General features: G+C 45.0%; 1 protein-coding gene across 4 annotated transcripts in view; it reads left to right on the top strand.

Annotated features, from left to right (window-relative positions):
- The window catches only part of ARHGAP40 (Rho GTPase activating protein 40), a 72348-nt gene that overhangs the window by 39006 nt on the left and 21077 nt on the right, over positions 1-12265 (top strand). For 3 of the 4 annotated variants that reach the window (XM_060277268.1, XM_035122415.2, XM_035122413.2), the window contains exons 2-3: positions 8152-8348; positions 11238-11458. In XM_060277268.1, the coding sequence (XP_060133251.1) occupies positions 8168-8348; positions 11238-11458 (402 nt within the window). In that variant the 5' untranslated portion in view covers positions 8152-8167. The remainder of the gene's footprint in view (positions 1-8151; positions 8349-11237; positions 11459-12265) is intronic. The other variant, XM_035122416.2, reaches the window with a different exon arrangement.

The following is a 12265-nucleotide window of genomic DNA, read 5'->3' as shown; positions in this document are numbered from 1 at the left end:
TAAAGGACCATTTAGTTCAGCATCCTGTTCCCACAGTGACCAGTCAGATGCAACAGCACTCTCCCCCAATTGTGATTCCCAGCAACTGCCATTCAAAGGTAGACTGCCTCTGACAGTGGAGGTACTTTGCCCCTAGAAATCGCTCTAGTATTCGGAATTTTCTTCTCCCAGTTTCGTTGGCATGGATGTCTTTGAGATGCCGCCGTCACCATTTCCGCTTTTATTGCAAAGCTAAGTTGGAACCATTGTAAAGTGGATCGCATTATTGTTGGCTTCTGCTTGTGGCAAGCAAGTCTACCCTTTAAAGCAGATGAGAACAATAAGAGGAAATGCTCTTTATTAACACAGCTGCTGAACTGGAAGGCTGTCTAATTCCATCCTCCATGTGGAAAGGGCGTTGAGAAATGCAAGGCAGGAATCCAATAGATTGCGGGGGCGGGGGGGGGGGAGAATCTATTTGGGTGGAATGATTCAGCCTTGGAACAACTGACTGCATATAGCAACCTTGGCTTGTGTTTACTGGTCAGTAACCAGTGCAAGGGGCATATTTTGGCCTCGTGAGCATCTTTTCCCTTTCCCCCGGGGGTCTGTCTTTATGGTGACGAATATTGAAAGTTAACTTAATGGGTTCTAATGTTGGGTTAACAACTGGGAATGTCCACTAGGGTTATGTACCACATTAGTGGCTTAAAATGCAGCAAGGCTGTTTTCGCCTTCTGAATTTCAAGTCATATTTGCATGGTGATGTACACATCCTAAGAGGAAGTGGGGATATCATCATCACTGTTATGTACTGAGCTGAATCCTAGAACAATAGGATTCAGAATCAGCGGGAGCTACCCAATCCAACTCCAGGTGGAAGTGAATCCGCAACCTGATTGGCCTGCTGGAGCAGCCAATCAGGCGGCTGGCAGAAGTGAATCTGCTACCTGATTGGCCTGTAGGAGCAGCCAATCAGGCTGCAGGCAGAAGTCAATCCACAATATAATTGGCCCACAGGTGTAGCCCTGAAGTAGCCAATCACGCAAGGCCCATTGTGTAAATAATGTATATAAGCAGATGGTTTTGGGAAAAGAGCCATTCGTCTTCTCTTCTTCTCCTTGATGAATATGAGCTGAATAAAGAGCATGAAATTCACTCTCGACTCCGAGTATATTTCAATCACCCAATGTCCATGGCCTGTTCAGACACACATGCCCTGAACTCCTGTTCATGAAGCTGTCATTTGCAAATGGGCACTTATGAGCACATGTGCGATTGCTGTCTCAAGTGTGCACATATGTCTTAAGTTTGATGTGAATCTGGCTTGTTTTCTAGTTGGATTGAAGCGGGTTAGAGGGGGGGGGACACATCAAAAGCAGTATATCTCAAGAAAGTCAAGGAATGATATGGTTTGTGGCTACCATCATGTGTATATGACTTCAAAAACTAGCAGAGGGAGTGCACTGGATGCAGAGTAAGTAGTAAAGCACACACAGCCCTAGATTGCAATTCTCTGCACCCTTAGCTGGGAGTAATCTTCTTTGAACAACACATCTGACATAACATGCATGGGATTCATCTGCTGGGTGACTTAATTTCTTCCAGGCATGCCACAAACCAGGTTAAGAAGAAGAAAGCAGTTTGGATAGGAAATTAACAGCTAACCATTTGTGCTCTGGGTCCTATAATGAGATTCAGGCATAGCATTGACAGGCCCAGGTTTTGACTTCAAAATGTATGCATTTGCTGCAGGAAAAATGCTGCTTTGTAATACATGCTATTCCTCAAGCAATATGAGGGCAGTGCTATATGCGACTTGGTTGTTGGATTGGGTGCAACGCAACGCCAGCACTTAAGGGTGCAATCCAAACCCGCAGTCCACTTCATGTGCGTCGGATAAGATGAAGTTCTCTCTTCACCCAGCTCAGAACAGCTGTGGAATGATGCTCCCTGTTCCGCCCAGGGGCAGAAGTAGGTACTGCTGGTGTACTCTGTATAAAGCCTGGAAATGGAGCATTTTTGGGGGGAGGGCAGGGGTGGAGACAGCCTGGGATCCACTGGTGACATCATGGCCTTCCTCTGCTTGACAGGGGTTTGGATTACCCAGTAAGGTTTTTTTTGTTTTGTTTTTAAATGAAAATTAAAATATGAGAGTTCAAGTGAACTTGATTTATTCATCATCTTCTAACCCTCCTCCCCACTGCGCTATTGTAGCAGCTGCCCCCAATGATTCATTGCCAGAATAATCTGCACTTTATCTAAATTGCTACTCGCCAGAGATCACTCAGTGTTCCTTCCTTGCTGTCTTCAAAGGGAATTCGACTTAACTTCACTGACGCACACGTTGATTCAGCGACCTCCGTGTTTCCAGATGTTGCTTATTTTTCAAAGTATTTCTTGAATCCCATACATTGTGTTTTCCATAAAACATAGCAGATTCTAATCTACATCAGAAACAGCAACTTTGAAGTGTGTGTATGTGTATGTTCAATTTTTTTTTTGAAAGCATAATTCTCTGAAAATGTAGCACAAACTAGTTTCTTCCGTGACTGCTACTATTAGTGAGCAGAGACATTCAAATGCAACGAGTTTAAAGTTGCACTCCTTCTCTATGCATGGTTAGTCCTTGTAACTCATTGCCATAGACATGGGTAGGCAAACAAAGGCCCGGGGGCCAGATCCGGCCCAATCGCCTTCTAAATCCGGCCCATGGATGGTCTGGGAATCAGCGTATTTTTACATGAGTAGAATGTGTCCTTTTATTTGAAGTGTATCTCTGGGTTATTTGTGGGGCCTGCCTGGTGTTTTTACATGAGTAGAATGTGCTTTTATTTAAAATGCATCTCTGGGTTATTTGTGGAGCATATAATAATTTGTTCATTATCCCCCCCCCCAAATGTAGTCTGGTCCCCCACAAGGTCTGAGGGACAGTGGACCAGCCCCCTGCTGAAAAAGTTTGCTGACTGCTGCCATAGGATGTGGTGGTTTAAAATTTGAGTATCTTTTTAATGAGTGATAATGACCTACATCTTCCTAGCAGGAGTGTTTAGTCTACCTAAAATTGGAAGTGGATAATTGAGACGCAGTACTTAGCAGAAGTTTTGTCCTGCCTGGTCAGCATCTTTACAAATAAAAGGAAAGCAAACTCAAGACACTCATCTGGTCCATTGTCCTTTAACCTGTAGCGGCCTATTGGGTACCTAGAGCAGTGGTTCCCAACAGGTGGTCCGGGGACCCCCAGGGGTCCGCGAGCTATGCCAGAGGGGTCCTCAAGATGCTATTAGAATAAAAAATATATTAAATATATTTCGTATGATAACAGATTTTTTTGTTTTGGTCGCTTCCTGCATGAGCAGAGTCTAGCGCAAAACTAGAATTAGATAGAGGCAGTAGTTCTGCTGTATGCCGTTAGGTGGCGCTTTACAAACACTACTGTTTTGCAAAGAGGCAGCGCGCGCATTCTACTAACGCTCACCTCCCCAAGATGCTTTGCGTGCATCGGCTTCATTTGTGCGCTACTGCGCAGGTACCCTGTCTTCTCCATTCCCCTCCCTCCTCCCTGGCACGCGCTGCCTCTTTGCAAAACAGTAGTGTTTTTAAACAAAGCGTTGTTTTCCGCGGAAGCTACAGTTCGCGTAGTTAAAAATGGACCGTTGGTTAAAAAGTGGTTCATCTCATTAAGAACTGAAAATTAAAACTAACTTATACTGATGGAGTACTCTGTTGTGACTGTAAAAAACGTATAAATATAAAATATAAAAAGACTCTTAATTTGGCTCTCACTTTTTAATTTTAGGATTAGGAATTAATGGGGGTCCTTGTCACAATAGCGGCTCGATGAGGGGTCCTCGAGGAAAATTTGTTGGGAACCCCTGACCTAGAGAAAGCCCACAAGCAGGAAATGAAGGCAGTATCCCTGCTCTTGCTGCTGTTCCCCAGGAGCATGCTGGATTTTGCATATAGTTGTAGCCATTGATTTCCTTATCCTCCAAGGATTTGTCTCATTGACTTTTAAAGCTATCTAAGTTGCGTGACTGGTAAGATGCTCTCCCAAATAGCTGGAAGGATCAGCCCATCTTCCAGGCAGCAATCGCTGCTGGGCAGAAAGTCTAGCACAGGTGGGGCAGCACTGGTTCTAGGTTGCAGGGGATTGATCAAAGTCATGCCCCAGCTCCAGTGAGCAGAGCTGGCCAGGCCGGAGTCGAATTCCAGAAAGGCCAGAGAACATGAGTCTGGTTCCAATATGAATGTCAGTTGGCAGCAAAGGATCAGGCTCTAAGGTGGCCGCCATGAGTGAGGTTCCAGGAATGTGCCCAGGCAAAGTGAAGTTTAGGTCTTTAATAAGCGGAAGGAGCCGCATGGAGAGCTGTGAGCCGTACTGAAAGCTGGGCAAATTGAATTTGGACGTCGTTCTGACAACTAGCAGATCCAGACCGGAGAAGCTCTGACAACTAGCAGATTCAAGTGGCTGGCTCCTTCCCCACAATGAATGAGGATTTCACTGTGAATGGGCAACTGCTTACTTTAGGAACCTTTGAGTGTGGAGGTGACTGCAGCCTGTTGGTGGCTATGGTACTGGATTCCAGTGATAGGTGCTACCTCCTCAGCATGGTGTGTGTGTGTGTGTGTGTGTGTGTGTGTGTGTGTGTGTCGGGGGACTGTTTTGTTGTCCCTTCCCACTCAGCAGCTACCCTTGTGGCTTCTCACACTTCAATTAAAAGTGGATGATGTGATGTGGTAACTCCTCCCATGGGTCTTTTTTTGTTTGTTTGTTTGTTCAAGAATGGAATGGTGTGCAACCAGAGAAACTGCAGAGCACTGGATAAATCAAACATTTGCAAATTTTTAAGTGTACTGCAAAAGAGGCAGAAATACAAAAATGCCTTTTGCAGGTGAAAAGAAATTGGAAGACAGTTTTGGCACAGCACAAGATCTTATTGCTGGTGTCAGAGCGAGGCGCTGCCTTGGGCCTCTTCCACTGAGGAGGTGGGATTAGGAGGCCCCTGGTTCATTACATCCTTTTTACTGGAGGCATACCTTTCTTATCCTCCCTACCTCAGCTAAGGACGATGTCATCTGGGTCTGTGCCTGTGAAAAGGATCAAGGGAAAGGAAGCTGGAGTACAGTGGTACCTCGGTTTAAGTACACAATTGGTTCTGGAAGTCTGTACTTAACCTGAAGCATATTTAACCTGAAGTGAACTTTCCCATTGAAAGTAATGGAAAGTGGATTAATCCGTTCCAGACAGTCCACAGAGTACTTAAACTGAAGCATACTTAACCTGAAGCGAACTTTCCCATTGGAAGTAATGGAAAGTGGATTAATCCGTTCCAGACGGGTCCGCGGAGTACTCAACCTGATGTGTACTTAACCTGAAGTATGAGTGTAATTGGTTCTGGAGGTCTGTACTTAATCTGAAGCGAACTTTCCCATTGAAAGTAATGGAAAGTGGATCAATCCATTCCAGACGGGTCCGCGGAGTACTTAAACTGAAAGTACTCAAACCGAAGCGTACTTAAACCAAGGTATGACTGTATTGGTGTGAGACTAAGCCAGAGAACTAGGTTTGAGCTCTGGAGAACACCTTCTGGACTGTCTCACAGGAGAGCTGATACGGGCACAAGAGACTTCACTGTTTGTGGAAGTAAAGCTTTGTGTCCACATCTGCTCAACTTGCTTATGACTTGCTTATGTGGTATCTTTGCCTCACGGTGCCATGTCCTAAAATACCAATCTTGTCACAGTTACCAATGCCTGGCGATACCTACATTGGATTATGGTTATTTTAATGTTATTTATTTATTTGAGATATTTCTACACTGCTTTATTATTCCCCTTTCTAAGCAGCAGACATTAAAAAAACCATCAGAAAAGGGGATAATAAAACAATAAACAATTTTTGTGAAATCAAACAGAACCTTGAAATGCCTGTTGTAACGCATTATACACGGGGCTGCTTGTGAAGGAGGTTCAGAAACAAAATGGAAGAGGTAGGTTATGAAGTTGGAGTTGATCAAGTATTGATCAGTACTGAAAGACCTTCTTGGCTCCTGAGTGGTTTCCAGCCATAATGCATAGTACGTTGTTTTGTTTTGTTTGCCTGTCAAACCATAAATAGCCTAGGATCCAGAATATCTGAAGGACCACCTATTCGCAGATGAACCTATCAAAGTGTAGACATAGTCAGATGAGGTCCTGCTTTTGAGGTTCACCAGCTTCAGGAGTGTGGCTTGTCGGTGTTGGTAACTCTTGCAAACACTTTCTGCCTGGTGCTCACCCTACTATATTCCCAAGTCACCAAGTGAAACCTGCCCTATTTTCCCAAATTTTTGGCAGGATGGAATGATGGCATTGGCAGATGACTTTACCTGTTAATGCTGAAGCTTTTCCTGCCTGATTTGGATGACTTCATTTTGTATTTTATTGCTGCATTGTCTTAACTGTGTATGTAAGTTGCCTTGGAAATGATTGATTTGGTATAAATCATTAAATAACTAAAAGTTTGGATGTGTGGATGAGTTTAGGTAGGTTTTGTGAAAGCTGAATGCAGTGGGAAATGTATTACACATGCTTTGAACTAAGTGACCTCAAGACCTATTGTTTCAAATGAATTAAGGAGGCAAATAGTATACAATTATTCTGGATGATTTCATCGTTCTTGAGTGAGCTTGACCTTTTTGGGCCCCCAAAGGAAAGGTGGCTGCAGCAGGTTTTCCTCCTCACGTGACTGTGATTTCCCTCCCCATTGCAGCATTGGCTGCACGGAGGGGTTCCTCTTTGCCTTTCAGCAATATAAGGGGAATTTAAGATGGGTCACCTGAGCTCTGGGATGGGCTCTGTGACTATGCTAATAATATAAGAGCTTGCTGGATCAGGTCAATGACCTATCTAGTTCAGCCTCCTGTTCTCATAATAGCCAACCAGATGTGTGCCGGAAGCAGGACATGAGTGCCACAGTGCTCTGCCTATCTCCATTTCCGGGCAACTAGTATTCAGAGGCATACTGATAATAGCCATAATGTATGTGGTATGTGTGCATGCATGTGTGAAGTTAAGAAGTAACAATGCCCACTGCATGCCTGCAGCCCTGGGGGTCTTGCAAAAGGGGCAATGTGACCCTTGGGCTGAAAAAGTTTACCCACCCCTGTGCTAGCCAATAGCTGAGTTTGGCAGGGTGCTTTTAGTGGGTTGTATGTGGCTTAATAGGGTGTGGGTGGCACTGTGGGTTAAACCACAGAGCCTAGGACTTGCCGATCAGAAGGTCGGCGGTTCAAATCCCCATGACGGGGTGAGCTCCTGTTGCTCGGTCCCTGCTACTGCCAACCTAGCAGTTCGAAAGCACGTCATCATCAAAGTGCAAGTAGATAAATAGGTACCGCTCCGGCGGGAAGGTAAATGGCGTTTCCGTGTGCTGCTCTGGTTTGCCAGAAGCGGCTTAGTCATGCTGGCCACATGACCCGGAAGCTGTACGCCGGCTCCCTCAGCCAATAAAGCGAGATGAGTGCCGCAACCCCAGAGTCATCCGCGACTGGACCTAATGGTCAGGGGTCCCTTTACCTTTACCTATGTGGCTTAAAGTGAAAGGAGATGAAAACAATAGCCTTTTTCAAGGTCAAAGGCTTACAGCTTATATTCAGCTCCCACCTCAGTTTTATGTGGGTCCCACATGCTGTTCTTTCCCATCACCCTGCACCCAAATAGGCACACACAGAGACCAATGAAGTGAAGCCCCTCTGTGCTCATGCCATATTTAAAAGGCTTCCTGGTCAGACTCTCATTTTCCTGGGATTGCAATGAGTTTCCTCTTCAAGTTTTGGAAGCTTTGTCTCTAGGTTTAAATCAGCTCTGAATCTTTTCCAAGAACCAGAAGCTCTGGTGCTTCCTTTGCATGAGTGTTCCCTTCTAGGTCATGTACAGGACAGTTCAAGGAAGCTTGCATTGTTGCAGCTCCACTCACGTCAGAACGCTGGGCTCGGTTTTATCATTCAGCTCACATTATCACTAAACAAAAACAGAAAAATAAGACACTTTGGAATTTTATCTTTCTTCTGGATGTCATCTTAGTTAGGAGAATGATGGGGTTTTTGTGTGTGTGCGCAGTAAGCATGAATGCCAAGCAGATACCGTTCAGTCTTTGAAACGTTTGTGTTCCTTTCCCCTCCCCATTAGAAATTGTGCTTGCAAAATGAGCCGCTTTCCTCGGAAAAGTTCCTCAGAGCTCCTGCAATCAGAATGCAGGCATTCCAGGGCAGATTCCTCGAGCAACTTAGCAATGGATACTTTTTGGCTAGAGGTTGAGAGCATCAAAGAGAGTACCGAATGTGAGCCGGACGAATGCGACCTTACGGATGCCAAACCCCCAGAAGGTAAAAAGTGTCTGTAGCTCCACTTGAGTTGTGGGAACAAAGAATAATGTGCAAAAGTACCTGTTTGCTGGAGTCATCAGTTGAGTAAGGTGCTTTAAGGGCGGGGGGAGGCATTTTTTATCATTTATTTTTGTGCTGCATTTATATCCCACCCTTTCCTCTAAGATATATGGTTTCCGCTCCCTCATTTAATTCCCCTGTGAGGTAGGTTAGGCCACAAGGTTGCAGGTTCAGTCCCCTTAAAGGACAGCTGCATATTCCTGCATTGTAGGGGGTTGGAATAGATGACCCTCAGGGGCCCTTTCAACTGTGATTCTATGAAATCCTTCTGTGTTTGAGGGGCAGAAGAAGTCCCTGTAGACACGTGACTGGTTCCCAGATGATGAACTGAAGTTCTGAAAACCAGTTTCTGGAAACTGCAGGGTGGGGGGGGGGAGTGCTCTCGTGCTCGAATCCTGCTTGCAGGTTTCTTAGAGGCATCTGTCTGGTCAGCAACTGTGAGAACAGAACGCTGGACAGCGATTGCACTGATCTAGCAGGCTCTGTTGTGTTCTGTGTTTTTAGGGGTATGGAGTTTGGGTTCATTGTTGTGAAACTTGGGGCATGGAATTTGTTTTGAAAATAATGCTTCAAAGTACCCTTAATTCCCCACTCCCCATTTTTTAAAAAATAGGATTCTTAAAAACAAACAAATCTAGACATACTAAAAAACAGTTGTGTGCACACCTTTCTCCTTCACCAAGAAGAATTGGGCTATAAATGGATGCCAAGTTTTGTGGTTCCACCCCCCCCCCCCCAGGGGTATGTTGCATGTCTGGCTAGACTTAAGGGGAGAGGAAATGAAAACTCCTATGGGGAAACAACTACCTCTGCCTTTAATAGGAACTGAGTAATAATCATTGCTTGCTTGGAATTTCTTGCTTGTGACCAAAGCTTGTCAGAAGAAAACTATACAACAGAAGGTTGTATGCTGCTTTTCGTGTTAATACAGTCATACCTTGGTTCTCGAACAGAATCCGTTCTGGAAGTCCATTCAACTTCCGAAAACGTTTGAAAACCAAGGTGCGGCTTCCGACTGGCTGCAGGAGCTTCCTGCACCCAAAAAAGTTTGCAAACTGGAACACTCATTTCTGGGTTTGCGGCGTTCAGGAGCCAAAACATTCGAGTCACAACTCACAAGGCGTTCAAGAACCAAGGTACAACTGTATGCAGTCTGTACCTTAGTTTCACAGAAAATGCTGATGCTACACAAAGCCTAATTGTTTGAAACCACTAGGTGGTGCTACAAACAATCTATTTTCCAATAGCCTGTTTCTCTGTGTTAAGCATCTTAGCTGGCCCTACTGGGGGTTGCTGCAGGTAGTCCATGATCTAGTAGCCCTATTGGAGGTTTTCCAGAGCAATAATAAACTGGAGCATGGGAGGAAATAGTAGGGGATATTATCCTCATTTTAAGAGAAATTGAATTTTATTCTCAGCAGAAAACAAATGTTTATCCATGGATAAAACGCTAGATCAGACAGACAGACAGAACCAAATATATCCATAACTATATTCAACACAAAATTGGAGAAACTACAGATGTATTTCCAGATGAGAAAAGGCTTAACCTGTTGAAGTGTTTGCCCAGAAAATAAGACAGTCACAGTAAAAGTGCATTAAAAGCGAAGGGGAAACAGCAGGTCTTTAGGACCCTGAGGGTTCCTATTACCTGGTGTTCAGACAACTCACCAGCCAGAGTTCTGGCTTCACTCATTGGCTAAAAGAACTGGCCGGTGGGATCAGCCAGTTTTGCTTAATTTAAAGAAATTGCTTAGAATGGTACCTGTATATTTTGCTGCATAGCTTGCTTTAGAGGAGAGCTTGAGACTTTGTTTTTAAAAACAGTGAAAGCTCAGAGTCTTGCGACTGTGGGGCCCAGGCTGGCGACCTCAGATGTGGAGCATACAATCTATTGCAGTAATCTATTGCAACTAAAGCATATGCTTCCTTAGCTAGATAATATTTCCCCAGGAAGAGTCACAGCTGGTGTACCAGACTAAACTGAGCAGAGGCACATCTGGCCACTGCTGCCACCTGGCTTTTCAGATGTAAAGCTGCACCCAGGAGCAGTCCTAAACTGCAAACCTACTTCTTCAAGGGGAGCCACCCCCATCCAAAACAGACAACTGTCCCGTCTTGATTTAGGCCTCCTTAGTCCAGCTCCAGAACTCTGCATCCATGCTGGTTCATAGACTCATCATTGTTTTGTGGGTTTACTTTGGGCGTTTTCTGTATTCCAGCTTTTGAACTGCCCATGATAGGTGCTATGTAACTGCTTTTGGAAACCTCAAAGGAAGGCCACCTATGTACGTGGTTTCAGCTAGTTTGGTGGAAGTGCCTTGGCTTGCCTCCCTTTCTTCAGGAGAAGGAGGGACCACATCACATAAATCTTGCTTCTGGGAGTTCAGAGGTTCAGTCCCTTTTGCAGTAAGAGAGGATGTTGGGTAAGGAGGACTGGCAAAGACCCCTCTACCTGAAACAGTGAAGAGCCGCCACCACGACCTGGCACAGTCCGTTTGCACCAGATTGACCACTGGTCTAGCCCAAGACTTTTATCTGCTACGCACCTTTAAGAGCTGAATGACAGGTAGAAATCCAACACACTTCCATAACTCCCTAGCTCTCTGTTTGGAAAAGCTCAACATGCTGAAATTATGCCTGTCACACATCTGTTAAAAACATTGTCTTGGCCAGGTTTCAGTGAGGTGACAACTGAACCTAGCTAGGATAAACATGGTAACCTGCCAGGAGGCTGGGAGCTGGGCAGGCTAGCCTACCAGGATTTACCAACTCTGTGGCTCTTCTCACTTTTTGACCTTGCCTTCCTCCTTGTTCCTTGCCTCTCAGAAGGGGAAGCCGAAGCCGAATGGCTCCAAGACGCAGGGCTTTCGGATCTAATTGGGGACCACGCCGCAGAGAATGGCAACAGTGTCCTGCTTTCCACGTTGACCAAGACTCAGGCTGCAGCTGTGCAGCGACGGCTTGACACTTACACCCGCTCTCGGAGAAAGAAGAACAAGCAGCCTGTCCGTGATGTCAGAGACATCTTTGGAGTGGTTGGCTCTGTGGTGTGTTTACTTCACATGCTTTGCTCTGCGATAGGCCCCTGACCCCACTTTTCCAGCTCTTGTTCCTCCACTAATAGAATAGAGTTGAAATACAATCAAGGAACTACTGTACAGTCACAGAGGTATCCTGATTCAACCTGATAAGGGCTGAACTCTGCTGCACAAATATTCATGATGTGGGCATACAGTTCCCCTCTCTTACTTTCCTTTTTGCTTTTCTATTATACTATCACACCTGAACTGAAAGTGTTTTTTAAAAAACAACAACAGACAAGTGTGCCCTTATCTTGCAGCCCTACCCAGCGGGTTGTCAGATGATGGAGCAACCCAGTTTTAAAACAACCGTAGAGCTTACAGTCCTAATATTAAGCCAATTTAACAGTGCCCTGGGGGACAAATGGACTTAAACTCCACAGTAGATTTGTTTTGTGTGTGTGAAAAATCTGTTGAAAAAACAACTCTGGGCTCTAAACTGTAACCATGAGCTGCCAGGTACAGGACATCAAGACTTGTCTCAATTTCTCTCTGTTGGTTAAATACCAAGAATTGTTTCCTTTCCCCCTAGCAGCTTTGATTTAATTTTAGAACTTTTGCACCCCTCCCTGAGTAATCTATTTTTGGTTGACAAAACAACCTGGTGGCTGAGTGCCACACACCCAGATTGTTCAGTGACTCTCTAAAAATTTGGAGCATTTCAGCATCATGTAGCGTGCCTTCTGTGCACTGACCCAAAGCTACTATGTTCCTGGGACGTCTGCAGGTCTTGTTGAAGGAAGAAGAGAACAGTGAAACTTCTCTGACTCTGAT

The sequence above is a fragment of the Zootoca vivipara genome, chromosome 7 (genome assembly GCF_963506605.1).
Source record: "Zootoca vivipara chromosome 7, rZooViv1.1, whole genome shotgun sequence".
Lineage (NCBI taxonomy): Eukaryota > Metazoa > Chordata > Lepidosauria > Squamata > Lacertidae > Zootoca > Zootoca vivipara.
Note: the sequence above shows the minus strand (reverse complement) of the source record. Positions and strands in the feature narration are given on the sequence as shown.